At 39.9% G+C, this 17937-nt stretch overlaps 1 protein-coding gene across 4 annotated transcripts in view; it reads right to left on the reverse strand.

Annotated features, from left to right (window-relative positions):
• Positions 1-1555: 1555 nt before the first annotated feature.
• Positions 1556-17937, reverse strand: part of ric1 (RIC1 homolog, RAB6A GEF complex partner 1) — a 155023-nt gene continuing 138641 nt past the window's right edge. For all 4 annotated transcript variants that reach the window (XM_030149116.1, XM_030149115.1, XM_030149117.1 and 1 more), the window contains 8 exons: positions 15926-16237; positions 14991-15149; positions 14763-14899; positions 12263-12543; positions 7457-7669; positions 6410-6587; positions 6096-6284; positions 1556-4267 (listed from right to left, as the gene is read on the reverse strand). In XM_030149116.1, coding sequence (XP_030004976.1) covers positions 3952-4267; positions 6096-6284; positions 6410-6587; positions 7457-7669; positions 12263-12543; positions 14763-14899; positions 14991-15149; positions 15926-16237 — 1785 coding nt within the window. In that variant the 3' untranslated portion in view covers positions 1556-3951. The remainder of the gene's footprint in view (positions 4268-6095; positions 6285-6409; positions 6588-7456; positions 7670-12262; positions 12544-14762; positions 14900-14990; positions 15150-15925; positions 16238-17937) is intronic.

The raw sequence follows: 17937 nt of genomic DNA on the forward strand, positions 1-17937 counted from the left end.
TCTTCCTGCCAGTCACGATCATTGTAGTTTTCAACTATCTTTTACGGTGTTTCCATAATGAGCAGCTGTTTGGGACCTATTCCAGAGCTCTCTCTGCCTTCTGAGCACACTTCTCCCAAACAGCCTGAACGTCACCGTGGCAACGACAGGTCTACTAAGGGTCACTGGAGTCAAATTACATTGGTGCAGGGGCATAGGTAGGTTTTACGAAGGGGGGTGGTTTTACGAAGGGGGGCTCAGGGGTGACTGAGTATTCATTCAGTCAGTAAATACTGACTGAATGAATACTCGTTGATGGTCCAGACTTGAATGAAATGATACTAAATTAGGCTGATACTGCCACCTAGTGGTCCTGCACAGTAACTCGGTCATTTTTGTCCAATCACGACCAAACTTGATCTGGTTGATGTTAGTCCTGCCCTGAGTGAAATAATACTGAATCTGGCTGAGCACTGCCACCTAGTGGTCCTGCACGGTAACTCGGTCATTTTTGTCCGATCACGACCAAAGTTGACGTGGTTAATGTTGTTCCCGCCCTGAGCAAAACACTGAATCTGGCCCAAAGTGCCACCTAGTGGTCCCACATGGTAACGCTGTCATTTTTTGTCCGATCACCACCAAACTTGACCTGGTTGATGTTGCTCCTGCCTCAAACGAAATGACAGCGATATTGAATCCAATTCATAGTGCCATCTAGTGGAAATTTGCCTCGACTGTGTGCTACTTCGGCCTGGATGTGGACATGACCTTGCGATTGCGAGCGGGACCTGTTGTTGTGAACGACCTCGGAAGAGAACCAACATCGTGCCCCCCCCCCACCCCCCCCCATGATTTCCGCGTGTGGAAATTGTATAGTTATTATTGTTATTTTCTATCTATCTATCTTAAACCAGGAATTCTGTCTGTCCTTCCATCCATCCGTCCGGCCGAGATTTTTGTCCATCCCATTACTTGGACACTCTTCACCCGATTCTTTTCAAATTGAACAATCAATCAAATTTATTTATATAGCGTCACATCCTAACAAAAGTTATCTCATGACACTTTACATTAAGAGCTGGTCTAAACCAGACTCTTAATTGTCTGCTGGGTTACAGAATCCAACAGAATCCTCCAGGAGCAAACACTTGGTGACCGTGGCAAGGAAAAAGTTCCTTTTAACAGGCAGAAACCTTGAGCAGGCCCTGGCTCTTTGAGGATGGTTGTCTGATATGACTACATTCTTTACCACTAGGAGAGGTGCAGTAGATTTGTTAGAAATTTTTGAAAAGTTTTTGAAAATATTGAAAGTTAAGACTCAAAATGAATTCCTGAGTAGGCAGGGTATCAGTGAGCAGAACAGGCAAAGTGCTGTGTGACCATGCGGGGGTATTAGTAAGCTCCGCCTACTTTTTCACTTGTTTCATACACTGGTTGATTTAAAGTGCTTTACAAAAGACAAGTAATAAATACAGACATACAGAAATACAGAGTGCAGATTTCAGTTGGCAACACCGTTGTTCCAACACTGTTCAAATAATTAAAAAACTGAGCTGAAACGAGTTGTATCCACCAATCATTTTTAAAAATAATTTATTGATCTTTTATGTACAAGGGAAAAAAATGAGTAGAAAAACCACACATAAGTAGAAAAGACAATTGTACAAGAGAATATCTTTACACTGCATTGAGGATGTCTGCTTGCTCCTGTGAGTCATGGAAAAGGCGATACTTTAAAATTGTACATGAGGATGGGACACACTGGCCTGCTCACATACAAAGAAGAACTAACAGAAAAAGATACATTTCCGTAGGAAATTGTCTTACGCGCCATCACCAGTTTGAAGCTTCAATGGTTGTTTTGCTGAGAAGAGTGTGACAGAGTGTGTGTGTGTGTGAGGTTTTGCTCCCTCTGCATAAGGACTCAAGCGCTCGGTCAAAGCAAAACACAAGGCCTCTGGACGAAAAAGTCTTTGGTTTTGTCAAAGTTCAAATTATTTTCAAGTCAAGTAAAGCTTACAGCGGAGCAGCGTAGTGGAGCTGTAGGCTCGTTCTGAGTCGCCACCGGTACATGAACCCACAGCAACACAGGGCCCTGGGCTTGGTTTCTTTTTTGCCCTTTCTTGAGTAGCAAGTACTCAAACAATACAGACAATTCATTAAAAAAAATCTAAATAATTTCATCTGTACCAACACTGAGCTCATCTTGTACAAACAGACAAATGAACAATTCATTTAGAAAATAGAATTTGGTCTATGAGGAAAAGTAAAAGCAAGCAAATCAGATCAGGGGAAGAAAAACAAACATAAAGTGGTAAAAACTGAGCAACACAAAAATAAAGCTGAGTAACATTTCAATACATTGCACAATATAATACTGACATATATGTGATACACCTTTTAGTGCTTGGAGCCAATACACACGTTGGATTAACTAAAGCAGGGGAGCATGTCACCACTCAGAAAGGAGCACTCAGCTAGAGCAGGTCAATAAATAAGATAAGCAATACAATAAAATGAGCTCTGTGGGATGAAATCTCAACACACACATGGACACAATATAATGTGTTAGATTCACACACAAATGGTGAAATTCTGTCATCTGTAGCATTGTGATACTTATGTTACAGGGAGACTGACTGGGAATGCGGGAGTGGACGATCGAAGCACAGCCAAGGCCAGGATGACATCAGGTTCATTCACAATTTAAAGTGATACTTTCATATTGATCAATGAGAAAGTAGCAATAAGAAAAGATAACATGTTTCCATTGTTGGATGGCTAACACACACCTGTGGCTCTCATGTCAGAGCTCTCAAAATGAAGCTGTGTTAAAAAGCTGCGTAAATCATCCTAAAGTTTTTTTTGTTGCAAGTGTCCTTTTGTTTGAAACCCTGTCACTGCACTGCAGCCTCTAAATCTGTCCAGTTCATCTCTGATCTGCTCAGTCTGTCTGGACGTCTGGTAAGTGACTGGCTCAGACTCGAGACGGACACAGTATCACTGAGAAAAATTATCTTGTACACCGTAACTGAAAAAAGGTTATCACAAAAAAGTTTTAAATTGTGAGGTATGAAAATATGAAACACCTTGTGTGACACACCGCAGCACATCCTGCAATCTTGTGGATGGTTCATGACTAGAGCTTTTTTTAACATTTAACTTTGAGACGTAGCATGATGCCATGATCAGATGTTTTTAACCAGAGGACGTGTCGACAGTGATCTGGACTGAGGACAGAAAAAGTGCTCGCATCTTGTGAAGAACAAGTAGAGGGACTACAGTGTACTTTCACATGGTTTTTTTTATCTTTTACATTGATTTTGGCTTGTTTGCTGTTTTATGCTGCCTTTTTCATTGTTTTTCTTGATACGTCTTACAACATTTTTGCCTCATGTTTTTTTTTGTTACTTCATTCATGTTGTTTTCATCTTGATATGTCTCTTATATTGTTTTGTCGCACTGCATTTTTTATTTTCAGTGTTGCTTTGTGTTTTACAAATCATTTAAAACCACTGAATAACTCTGGGTTTCATTCAGGCTCAAAAATTACTCTTTCAACTTAAAAGAAATAATGACACTTCACATTTATCACGATGATTATTGATACCTGATTTGGACCTTTAAGCCATATTGCCTGGCCCTACATCCAGCTGAATTTGCCAAAGACATTTGAAACTACAGCCAGATGTGAAGAAGTCCAAACCTTTGTCTCCAGAAGAACATGTAGACACAGACATATGAATGAATGGCACTGCAGCCTGCTGCTGGTTGTGCTGTGGTTTATCCCTCTGTGACCACAGGTCTCTATAGTCAACACAAGAGTGGCTAATACTGACTGAAGTAACAACCTGCAGGAAAGGTACTTTCTGTGCACACACACACACACACACACACACACACACACACACACACACTAAAATAAAGTACATTTCCAGTCAGCATCTGCTTCTGTAGAGGGTCCAGGACAGTTCAGGACAAGGTGCAGTCGTAAGCCCCCTCCTCCTCTCCCTGCTCCTCTGTCTGTTCAGCTGGACAGTCCTCAGATGGAGGTCGGGAAAACCCTCCCGCAGGTTCCAGGGAAGGCAGGGCCAGGCCCAGTGGAGACACCACTCCTCTACTGTCCTCGGGCCGCGTCAACGGAGTGCCCCCCAGCCCCTCTGAGCCACCCAGCTTGGAGTTGGGACTGATGGGCTGGAAGGCCTCGGGCTGCACCTGCTCAGCTGTTGACTCCATGAGCTGCTGCAGCTGTGGCTGGATCAGGTTCAGAAACGGTTTGTATCCCTGGCTAAAGAGAGATGAGATGGATATAAGGACTTGACCACTACCTGTGATTCATTTAGCATCTTATGGACTTGTGTACTCACATTATATCAAACATCCCCAATGTTTAGATTCAGAGAAATCTGTCATTATTTACTGTACATAGCACCAGTGCTGCACCAAGTGCAGTCCAAATTCTTGGCTAATACTGATATAAATATTTAAATTATATTTTAGCTGACACCTGATGCTGACACTGATTACTTTCTGTTTCTATATTTTGTTTTGGTTGTTATTTGTTCCACTTCACCAATGAACATTTCATTATGCAACTATAAAAATCGTTAGTTATGAAGTCCTTCAGTCCTTTAAACACAGATTCAAACATTTCTGAAAAAAAAAAAAACAAAAACAAAAAAACTTGATATAACTGATAAATATCTGTCAGTGCTGTGAAAAGAAATCTTATAGGCTGACACTGACAGAAACTAATATCAACAAATATTGACTGATACCAATGTCTGACAGATATATCAGTGTTTCCCTATATAGTACATGTCACCTGAGTGCCTACAGATAGTGTCATATACTAGGCCTGTAACAGTACACATACCGAACCGTTTCGGTATGCACCTGTTCGGTTCGGTACACAGCTGTACTGAAACGGCACAGTACGTTGAGAAAAAGAAAAAGGGACAGAAGACGTTGTTCGATGCGGAACTTTAAATCCGCCAAGTTCCACATGGACATATTGAAGGAGCGCACATTGACCTGAAATATGAAATAGCAGATGATCTAAGGTTAAAAAAAAACAACCAACAAATATGATGTCAACCTGGAAGGAAAAGATTGAAGACCCTCCGCCATCATTACAGTCCCGTTTGAGATCAGTTCAGGTTCCCGGTGAAAGACAACAATGAGGAAAAAGAAGATAAGACGAACGCTGTTTGGGACCTATGAACTATGGTAGTTCTAAAACACCTGCTCTCTCTCTGTCTGTCTCTCTCTTAACACACACACGCTGTATAACAGAGGAATAGAATCCGGGAGTTGGACGTTGAAAGTATGTAAAATTTCACTTTCGTTTCACGCCAGCGTTAGTTACGGACCACACCCCCCACCCCATCCCCGGCTGCGACAAAAAAAACCCCAACACATCCCCCCTCTGTATTTTTGACAAATCACACCCTGCACACACAGACACAAATACACAAAGTGGCCTAAACAGTTTGTTCACTATCCTAAAATAAATAATTTGGTTAATTTTGTTGTCAATGTTGCTCTTCAGTTTGTTAAAAGAGAATATGAGTTTGTCCTCTTCTTAATGTTGCACTTGATGTGGAATTTTTTTGTTGTTATTTTTATGCAGAATGTGAACTGACAGAACTGTGATTAGATTTTTGTTTGTTCAAAACTACCTGCCAGGGAAAAGTGCAATACAAAATACAAAAATACAAAGTTCAAATACAAAGTTCAAAATACATTTAGTAATATTTTATTTATTTTATTTTCTATTTGATTTATAGCAGCAGAATAATATTATTCCTGTTTTTCTATATTCTATTGTCTCCAAAAATTTGGGGAGAAATGTTAAAAAATTCATAAATGCATTAAAAACATTTTGAGGGGTTTTCTTTCTTCCCGTACTGAACCGAAAAAAAAAAAAAAAAAGAACCGTGGCTTTCAAAACTGAAAACGTACCGAACCAAAAATTTTGTGTACCGTTACAGGCCTATCATATACTCTATATTAGGCTCAGATTAAACTTTAACATTAATTGAATTTATTTCACTGCTTTTTTGGACCATCCTCATCTTATCACAGGATGTGGACAGGTTGCAAGTTACACCCACCAGTCAGTAGAAGCCCATGCATCAACAGCCAGTAGGCCGTTCTGGACACTCTGCACTGTTTCTGGAGGAACTTCAGGGCTGTCCAGGAAGCTGATCACCTGCTTGATGACACTGGCATCCCGCAGAATCAAACCAATGACTACGCACCACTCCAGACAGCCTGCCTCCATGAAAATGTGGAGGAGGTACCTACACAATGCACAAAACATCACTTCAACTCAATGTCAGTACAGATTCAATCATTCATTTATTAATTTTTAACATATTTTAACAGGGTGATCATTGCTGTGACTAAGGTGTATAAGGATCATCACCTGAGCTGCACCTGGGACTTGTGTGGACCTTTATTGGCTAATTCCATGGAGATGTGCTCCAGCTCAGCCTGACTCAGGCTCAAAGTGGAGGAGTTTTCGTCCACCATTGTCCAGTCACCGTCTACCACTGAGCTGGTCTCAGTCAGGTCTGTAGCTGAGCCAATACTGTACTCCTCCACTAGAGGGATGGAGAATCACAGATGGTGTTGGGAGGTAGGATGAAATATGTATGACAGAAGAATATTTGTTCTTTTATTTGATGTTGACAAAAAATATTTAAATTAATACATTGCAAACAATTTTCAGAGTTAGAGCAATATATTGACTTAATTTAAGACATCATAGCTGTGTTCTGTCAATCATAAAGAAATGGCTAAATCACAAAATCAGGATGATTTTCCCCCCGGAGACCTTTCTGGCTCAGTAAAAATTCTAAATGCAGCCTGTCTGCTTTTTGTGATATATTAACTGTGAATGTGTTTCTCCAGTTGTATGTGGCATATAGGAGTGTTTTTGAATGTTTTGGCTTCAGTTCCTGTAGTCAGAACAAGTGATTGAAATTGTAAATTGTCAATAACACTATATTACGTAGTTCAATTTTTAGCCCAGTTCAGGGAAAAACAACACACTAAGTGAGATTTAGGTTCACAGACTAATGATGGCATTTACTGTAGCCTGACAACTGTAAAGTCAGACCTACAAAATACTTAGAGTAGAGCTTTAGGATGTAGCCACATCCTGGACTTAAAAGTTACAACATGACTTTTAGTCAAGAAAATCTCTGTCATTAATTGTTAGAGTCTAAAGTATGGAATGACCTAGATTAAGGTAAGATAACCTTTAAAAAAAAAAAAAAAAATTCTAAAATGTGGTCTCACTGGCGATAAAGCCTTTATGTGTAAGTAACATATGGATTTATGCTACTTCTTTTCTTTTTTATTGCATATGTTTTTATCTTATCCTATGGACCTAGTTTTTGTGTCCTTACTAAAGCTTGAATGAATGAATGAATATTTGAACACCTAGGACAGAAATAAGTCTTGGTACCTTTATTAGTGAGTAATGACAGGAAGGCGTCATATGTCTGTGGTGAGTTTTGGTTGGAGGGAGCGGATGAGGCTGTGTCCATGTCTTTGCTCCTCTGCCCAATCCCGTCAAGCCAGATGTGGTTGCTGGGAGTGGCCTGAGGGGGCGCCGTGTCCATGTCACTATTCAACAAGCTGTCAGCAGACTGCGACTTCAATAGCCGAGTGCTGAGTACTAAGAGCAGAGATGGAAAAAAAACCAAAACAAAACATGAGAAGTCACAGATGATGTATAATTGTAAACATTCACCATAAGTGGTTTTGCTTCAGATCAAACTACAGAGTGAAAAGATTTTTTTGATGGTTTGGACTTTTGGACCAACTTGACAAGGTTACGTAGAAATACTGTGATCAAAAAACAAAAACTGAAGAATGTAAAATAAAGTTAAAAATGACCACACCATTACTAGTGTAGTAGTTAAGGTGAAAACTTGTGCACTTTTTGTAACAAATTTGAAACTTGGCATACTTGACCTCGGGAATGTTTGTACAAGTGGAACCGCCTTGACAAAGCCCCCTGGTGGGCAGTGCTGCCTGTTAGAGGTCATCACCATAGAAAAAAAAGGGTGGCATCACTAAATCTGTTGTATTCTTATTACTATTCGTTATTTTTAAATTCAGAGTGGAGTGTTTTACTTCGATGTTATGCAAATACAAATAGTGCTGCCACTAACAACTAATTTTCTAATGATTAATCTTTCGAGTAATTTTTCGATTAGTCGACTAATCTAAACAATTTTTTTTAAGTCAAGTGTTTGTTATTTTGTTGTGTCCATGTTATTTTGAATAAACTCAAAGGCCAAAACATAAAATGTCACCTGTACCATGGTAAATGTAAAGAATATAAATAACTCAAGTATTACCAAACAAAAAAATTACAAAGTGGGATGACCCCCCCCCCCCCGGAAAAAAATAAAATAAAATTGCTCAAAGTAATGGGCTCTATGTACAGCCCCACTACTTCCTGAATTTAAGGCAGCGCCTTTATTTCCTGTCTTTCATTATTGGACACAGTGATTAATCCAGGTGTGACTGCTGCTTCTTATTAGGGGCTCGGGGCCTAGGGGCCCGAGCACCTATTGTTGTTGCTCGCGCCTCTTTCACATATTATTCTCCATCTTCCGGACAACATTTCGCCGATTAATTCAGCCTAATCCGCTGGGAGGACCCCTGCAATTAATATATCAAAATGTGCGGTTTCATTGGGAATCGTGTGCTACTCAAGGTAGAGATTCATTAATTTTTCACAGAGTTATGGGCAAAAAACATGCAAAAAAAGTCCCATAGAAATGAATGGGGAGAGGAAAAAATCAGCCACAAAAATCCACTTTTTTCTGACTGCTACTGCTTCGCCATACTTTGACCTACAGACTTCATTTAAACTTTAAAACGCAGGCATTTTTGTCGTCTCCACAGAAATGTACCTTGTTTGAGGATGAGGTTTGCGGTTTTTGATAGATGGGTCTTAGAAAAGGGTCAGATTTGTCAGAAAACACCAAAACAGAGCACGCATTCCTGGCATACCAATCTCATTAGAGTGAGAACAGCTGAAAATCACCTCAAAATTTTGTGGATAACTCATCCTCCCGGCCAAACGATACATAGGAGGCAAATGATTCTTTCCAAAAATGTAGTCACAGTTCCTGGGCTTCATATGAACCTAAGTTTGAAGACCTAGCTCTTTCTAAAGTGAAATGGCTGGCAGTAGAATGAAGGCTTCCCCCTCCTTTTCCCCTATTCAAATCAATACAAACAGATTGTGGTTTTCCTGATAAGTTGACTGTTTTTACACTGCTGTAACTCTGACATTTCACACAGTACAAGGAAGAAAAACATATCTGTGTGTTCCTGAGCTCTTCGTGCCAGTCATGATCATTTTAGTTTTCACCTATCTTTTACGCTTTTTCCGTAATGAGCAGATGTTTGGGACCTATTCCACAGCTCTTTCTGCCTGTCTCTCTGCAGTCTGAGCACACTCCAAGCACACTTCCCCCTAACAGCCTGAACGTCACCGTGGCAACGACAGGTCATTAAGGGTCATTGGAGTCACATTACATTGGTGCAGGGGTAGAGGTAGAATTTAAGAAAGGGGGGCAGCTGTAAATACTGACTGAATGAAATGATACTAAATTAGACTGATGCTGCCACCTAGTGGTCCTGCACGGTAACTCTGTCATTTTTGGTCCGATCTCCACCAGACTTGACCTGGTGTATGTTAGTACTTCCCTGAATGAAATAATACCGAATCTGGCTGAGCACTGCCACCTAGTGGTCCTGCACAGTAACTCTGTCATTTTTTGTCCGATCAGCACCAAACTTGACCTGGTTGATGTTGTTCCTGCCTCGAACACAATGACACAGCGATATTGAATCCGATTCATAGTGCCATCTAGCGGTCCCGGAAATTTACCTCGGCTGTGCGCCGTTTGGGCCTCATCTAGCGGTCCCGGAAATTTGCCTCGGCTGTGCGCCACTTGGGCCTGGACGTGGACGCGACCTTGCGATTGCGAGCGGGACCTGTTGTCGTGAACGACCTCGGAATGAAACTGACAGCGTGCCCCCCCCCCCCCCCCCCCCCCCCCCCCCCCAACCCCCTCTCACGATTTCCGCGTGTGGAAATTGTCTAGTTGGGACTACTGTGGTCAGGCACACCTGGATTAATCAGTGTGTCCAATAATGAAAAACAGGAAATAAAGGAGCTGCCTTAAGTTCAGAAAGTAGTGGGGCTGTGCATAGAGCCCATTCAAGCAAATGGCTAGCTATATCAATATAAAACAAAATATTATTACAATAGGCCCTTACAATTTCCAGTGAGTATTTGCTTAACAGTGCAAATATATATGGTGCAAATATGGTCTCATATCTCTATCAATCATTTTCAGAACACTGTCAGTGAGTACTGATGCTAGTTGAGGCGTGCAGTCCTTCATCAGAAGGATGAATTCAGTCAGACTACTTTGCCTACAAGTGACAAAAAGAGAAGAGAAAAATACACAATGAGCCTGTCTGGGATTTCACCTGAACCTTCACAGCCTACTTTTGTTGGAAGCTCATAATGTTTTAAAAGTGTTTAAAACATTATGTAGCCTATTAACAATCTAAGCATAAGATTAAGCTTAAGTTTAAGCATAAGATAATTTCCATTAGGCTATGCCATATTAGTCAGAGTCTGGACTAGCCTATTACCTAAATTGAGACAGTGGGCGCATATCAAGGCACCAGCATGCATAAAAGAAAAAAACAAAACTATCTGTACATTTATTTTCTGCACCGATCCCATGTGGAACGGGGGAGGGTGGTGGTGAACTGTAAGAATGACTGACGTAGGCACGGATCCGTGGACCGGGGTTGAGGGGGTGAAACCTAAGATGCTTATGAGATGCTTATTCTCCTTGTCTCTCTCGGAGGTGCGGCTGTACAGCTGCAAGCACCAATGCCGGCATGGATTCCCCAGGTGTGTGGCCAAAAATAAATAGGCGGACTATAGTAAAACAACTTGTTGACAAAAAAATTGCCGTCGACTAATTTTCATGGTCAACTAAGTCGACTAATTGCGGCAGCACTAGCTACAAATAATTTATTGGTTGTGATACGCTACAAGCAAAATGTAATACTGTATGAGTGGTAATAATGTAAAAAAGGTCATCCGACTTTTGAGAGAAAATTCAATCTGCTGTTAATAACTTTTTAAATGATATTTTTGGCTTCTGATTTAAACAGTGTGTTCTTAACAAGTTACACTACAATTATTTTTTATAACACTTACGTTACATATACAATAACTTTATGTTATGGTCTATTTCTTAGCAAGGGTGACATTTTGCATAAAATGCTGCATCAACTAATAAAATGTGAAACACTTATTACTGTAGAACTATGTCACCATACAACTGCTATGTAATTTTGCAGTTGTATGCAAAACAACTCATATATTCATGAAATATACTAATACTTTTATCAAGCTATAAGCGTGAGCTTATATTAAATATTGAGTGTAAACGAATAATATCATATATACTCGCTTTCATTATTCAGATTCTGTTATATCTGTGCACATATTTTAGAATTTTAGACACTATTACTGGGCAGTTTTGTCACATTCACACTTTGTACACTTGGCTCTCTTTAACACAGTTGCATCTAGTACATTTTCCTTTGCATGAACATTTGGTCAATTCTGTACATACTTTGCTGGCTTCAGGTAGAGATGTCCAGTATGGCTTGCAAAGGTCACTGACCTTTTTCCAACCCCACTGGGTGGAATCTACTTGAGCAGGGGTTGCTTCCGTCATATTTTCCATTCCCCAGATATGACCTCCTTGAATAACTGCTCTAGCTGTATGCTGTTCTAGTGCTGCTGCAATGGGAGGTATGCTGCTAAACGGTCGAGACTTTGCAACCAACTCAACTCTGACACCATTGATCATCAAATTCCTCACATTATGTGCACAAGATGGCCACTTGGGGGAGCTCAACTATTAAACTATACATTTGGGGTGGTTAAGACTTGCCAGTATAAGCAGTAGTAGTAATTGGAGGACCTGTATTTTCTAGACAAAAAGCACTTTCCTCAACTAATACAGTGAGATGTTTTTATTGTCAAAGGCCAATATTCCATAACATTAGATAGTACAGTATGTACTGTAAAAAAAGTTACTGAATGGTTGCAAAATAGTTTTTAACCCAGAGAGAGATTATCCATCTGAATAGAAGAACAACTCAATGAAATCTGTTGAGCGCTCCTGTCTGAGATAAACCTACGACTCACCTGTGCGACACCTTCCATTCCTCAGTGGTGAGCTGAGGCTTCCCACAGGGATAACTGGGAAAGGCCAGAGGAAGTCTTTATGGAGTTTTTTTAATGCTGAAACGAAGTCGTCAACCCGGGCCACACGGTTTCGTTCGCGACACAGCCAACCAATGAGCTCAAAGCCCAGCTGAGCAGAGAAGCATCCCAGGTCACGAAGGCGTACCTGCTCCAGCAGGTGACGGGCATGACGCCAAAGCATCATGTCAATATACATGTTCTCTGCACACTCCACATCCCGACTGGAAAGAGTCAAAGCAAGAGAAAGAGGTAAGAAAATGTGTTAAGTTTACATTTAAGTTACATGAGGATTTCAAACCGGACAGGGCAATACAACGATAAATGTTTTAATCAGGATACAATACTGTGCAAAAGCTTGCTGTTACAATGACCATACATACATACCAAGATTAAGATTACCAAGAGAGAGACCAAGAGACCAAGATTATAGATGTTATACAGCAAGCAGCTGAAGCCACTGTGATTCTACCCAGGAACAATCTTATTTGGACAAAGGAGGCTAGAGGTGCACGAGGAGTAGGAGATCAACACCAGCTTCCTGACAGTGCAAAACAGTATCCTTCAAAAATTTACATATCAATGTCATTGAACTTAGTAACTACAGATACAGTGGAGCTCTATCAGGAAAAATATTTTATCCAAACAGAAGCTCTAACAGTCTTCTGACAGTTTCAGCAGATGAGCAAACTGTCTATCAGACCTTTCAAGGCTTTAAATTCACCCAAAAATTTCAATTACAAAGTAAAATAAAAAACAACAAGAAAAGCACTCGGAGACCGCAGACCTCCACCAAGGCAGATCAGTGGGCCCCCGCTCCTGATCACCACCAAAATGTAATCATTTCTTCCTTGTGCCAGTATCAACATTTCCTGAAAATTTCATGAAAATCCGTCCATAACTTTTTGAGTTATCTTGCTAACAAACAAACACACATGCACGCACGCAAACACACAAAGCAAAGCGATCACAATACCTCCTGGCGGAGGAAATGAAAGCAATTTAAAGATGAACCAGAACATTTATTATTGGTTCAATTAAAACACATGAGACCAGAATGAGTCCTGAGAAAATATATATGGATGTACTGACAATTAACATTTCTAGAGAACTTCAGCGTAAGTCAATCAATCAAATTTTATTTATATAATGCCAAATCATAAGAAAAGTTATCTCATGACACTTTACATATAGAGCAGGTCAAACCAGACTCTGTCTGTATACAGGAGTCAGGGCCTTTTGGAGCAGCATCTTGTGGAAATCAGTGGTTTTACACCCTAAAATAATAGGGTGCATTGGCTTTATTTTGGAGTCAAGGTCCTTACCCCTTAGACACAAATGGGAAATCCAGGTTATACGTAAATAGAATTTAAGAGTGTTTTATATAACATGAGATCTATTTAACTAATCTGGAACTTTACACCAGGTGTAGTGGCTATTTGTCATCAAAATTAAATCAACTTATAATCGACTCAAGACTTTAACATACTTCAAATAACCACTCAATGCACCATGGGTTTGTGGTTTACGCAGTGAAAAACAAAATGTCCATACCACAGATGTATTTCAAGTAGTTTATTTTAAGGATTCTTGCAGGCAAACAACAACCAAGGCCTTTTGTGCTGTCTCTCCTGCTCATCCTGTTCGTCTGACTGGTTGTCTAGTTGTCTGTGAATGACTGATAAAAAACCATTGGCCCACCCAGGTGCATGCTGATCTCCCTTAGTGCTGCCTATTTATGCCCAGGTGCCCACGGTCTAAACCAGGGGTGTCAAACTCAGATCCTCGAGGGCCGGTATCCTGCATGTTTTAGATGTTTCCCTCTTCCATCACAACTGGAAGCCATCACATCATTATCAGGCTTCTGCAGAGCATGATGATGAGCTGATCATTAATTGAACCAGGTGTGGCTGGAAGAGGGAAACATCTAAAACATGCAGGATACCGGCCCTCGAGGACCGGAGTTTGACACCTGTGGTCTAAACCAATAAGAAAACACAAAACAAAAAAGGTGCTAAATACTAAAGAATGAAAGCAATAACCATGAAAATCAAAAAAATATATTCTGAATATTAATCAAACAAAGAGCAAACAAACAAAAAAAAAAAAAATAGCAAAAAATACTAAATTAGTAAACAAAACAGTAAATTAACTTTAAACAAAACACTAAATAGACAAATTGCTCCTACACCAGGATTCATTCAACACATTTGTTATTGTTGGGGCTAGTTCTTGTCATCATAACTGTTAATTTTAATGACTTATTTTTAATGAACATGAAGAGGAAAAGTTTAATTTAACCATTTAACCCTAACCCTGTTAAATAGAGCACAGAGTAAATGACCAATTAGTAATGTCTTGAAACATTTGAAGTCTAATCACCCTGGTCTAACACATGTAATCCTGGTACTACCTATGTGTGTGTGTTTGTGTGTGTTCGTACCCTTTAACAGAGGGTCCAGTGGGCATACTTAATGTCTTTTGCAGATTGAACTTGCCCACAGCAATGGAGTCTGCAGACTGAGACAAACTGATACTCCGATGTCTAAAGAACTCAAAACCCCCGGTTGAGCTGGGTTCCTGAAGACAGGACAGAGAGGAACCATGTTCAGGCTCACACACTTCAGTTGGACTAAGTGGAAACTAAGATGTACTGTGGCTAGCGCTTCACCTGAGTGGAAGGAGTTGGGGGTGGAGTCTCCATCTCCCCAGAGCCGATGGCTTTGAGGAATCGGATCATGTGCCGGCAGAGGTCCCACTTGCCCTGTTCAAGAGCTGTGTTAAAGAGTAGAGTGGCATGTTGTCTGCTCACCGCTGGTACCTCCATGTTCTTCACAGAAAAACAGGGAAGGGATGAAGCAACAGAAATGTTTGTCATAGCTGATTGATAGAACCACTATTACCACTAATAATATCAGACTGTGCATGTACTGTATATAATTACAAAATGCTGCAATTTATGCTGCCTTCAAGTGCTTTTGTTGTAGCGAAATGAAAACTGGCTGACACACCATTCAGTGACCTGCTACTTAGGTGAAAGAGTTCTGGACATGTTAATTCATCTGCTGCTGCTTTTTTTTGTGTAAATTGTATATACGATAAATGTGTAAAATCATCAGTTAACAGCAGCAGAATGTTAATAAAAGCACTGTTTATCAATCGAGAATAATCCTTCATTGCTCTCCGCCATGTTGAAAGGTCAAAGGATATTTTCATCTCACCAGCTTGTGTATCACATTTTTTTCTCAGTTCTCTGGTGGAAAATCCGACATGAGGGGGCATTCATGTGCAATTTTTTGAGTTCATAACTAGTATTTACCATAGCATGTGAAGGCAGATTTAGAGGTCCACTGTGTGTCTGGTGATATTTCAGATTAAGTGACACTGAGTAGCTAGAGGTACAGTGTAAAAATGCTAACTGAAAGTGTTTGTAGTTGTATGTCTTTTTATACAAATTACACATTTCAAAATGCAGAGTAGTGCGGTATATTTTCCTTGATAGACAAGGCAAGTAGACTCAAATCTTTACTCAGATTTCTCACCAAATCATGCTGCCCTACTGTGTGTTACAGCTTTCTCTTTCATTATACATCTTTTTGTTCCTACCTGCAGTATGATCAGATAGGAAGCAGCTGTGTCTAGATCTTGAGCCATGAGACACTCCTCAAACAGATCCTTGGGGTTTCCCACTGCTGCAAACAGGTAGTTCCACAGGGCATACTCAGTCTTCCTGGCACAGTGAACGATGGTTTGGAGAAACAGAGGGAACTCAGTGATGAACTTGGCCACAGTGGGCAGCAGAGGGTCTGGGATGGGCTCCCGTGATGTAGCTTCTTCTTCCAGCACCACATGAACCATCAGTTCCATGACGTGGGGGAAGTAGGGGAGAGACGCACACGACTGAGCTAGCATCAGAGCCTGGATGACAGGGACCGTGAAGACACAGTGTGATATAACCTGACAGAGCTTTGTCTATGTTTTTAGCAATGTCTGTTTGTTAGTAGTTTAATACCTTCAATTCTGAACAAATGTTGCTGATTTCTATGCAAATTCCAGATGACAGTGACTGCAAATGATAATTACATTTTGGAAGGTCTAGGGCAAAGGTCAGTTTTGATAACATGGAACAAAATTTTTACAAAATCTCACTAAAAACTCTGATTTGATTCAAATCTACCACATATGCTAGACCAGGTATGGTGTCCAGCAGTGACGTGCATTCAGGGGAGGCAGAGCCTCTTCTGCTTTCATCATGAAAAGAAAAAAAAAAACAAATGATGATGAAATAAAATAAATGTTATTTGTCCGCTGATCTGTACTATAAACTTATTTTCTGTGTGATTCCAATCATTTTGATTATTTTTCAAAACAAAATTGCAGAATTTCTGCATTTCCTATTCAAATACATGGAAGAGATTGTGCATTGTGGTAGCAGCAAGCTTTGCCTCACCTGGATTGTGTAATCCCTCAAAAACTGTGCTGGCATCCCATGCAATTGGCGTGTGTTGCTGTCTCTCTGTATATCGCCAATAGAACGGTTTCAAACACTTTGATAATATGTCCTGACTTTTCAAAGTCTGAATGATGTATAAAATGTATGTATGTAACTTGTTCAGTCTTGCAGATCAATCATAAAACCGCATAAAAAAGGCACTCAAGTGGGGCAGCCAGTACTCCTGTCTCATGGCAGAGGGGGCTTGTGAGCCCACAGGTTCTTCTTGCGACAAGTGCAGTGATTCATTTTTTTCCCTTCTCGCCCTGCCTTAATCTCAAAATGGAAGATTATATATCCAACATAATTATAATAATGGTGAATAAGAAACTGTTACATCCATCTTTATTCTGAAGGCTTCTTTTTTTCACAATATTTTTTATTGGTATTTAAGTTTTATGTTGAAAGGTACACAAAGTAAATAATATACGTAACAAACATTAATCAAAACAACAAACACTCATACACACACCCATTCACACCATGTAGACTTGCACCAAATGATATATATATATACTGTACAAATAACATACATACAGTATATTCTTGTGAACATGTGTACATATATGTTGAAATAATAATAAGTTTTTTCAGTTTATGTAAATCTGCAGAATAAAGATAATTGCATATTGGTAATTCTGGAATAGACTCTTGCTCAATATTTACCCAGATTGGGGGTGATTTTGTGTAAAAGTAGTGTGAAGCTGATGTTAGCTGTGCTGCCATGTAGTACCATTTTAAATTTGGAATTTGAAGGCTTCCTCTTTCATAGGGTATGTATAGTAATTTAAGACGCAGTCTTGCCTTTCTATTATTCCAAATGAATTGATTAAATACCTTGTTTTAGTTATCAAAGAAAGAAGGTGGTAATGGCAAGGGAATTATCTGAAAGTAATAAAAAAAATTTAGGCAAAAATGTCATTTTTATAATATTTATTTGCCCTATTATGGATATGGGTAAATTAGACCATTGATTTAACGCTCCTGTGACTTCTTCTACCAGGGGGTTGTAGTTTGTAGTAACTATTTTGTTTATATCTGGAGTAATTTTGATGCCTAAATATTTAAAACCATCTGTGGCAATTGTAAATTCAGTGTTTACAGACTTGGTGTTATTAATTTTATA

This window comes from Sphaeramia orbicularis, chromosome 12 (genome assembly GCF_902148855.1).
Source record: "Sphaeramia orbicularis chromosome 12, fSphaOr1.1, whole genome shotgun sequence".
Lineage (NCBI taxonomy): Eukaryota > Metazoa > Chordata > Actinopteri > Kurtiformes > Apogonidae > Sphaeramia > Sphaeramia orbicularis.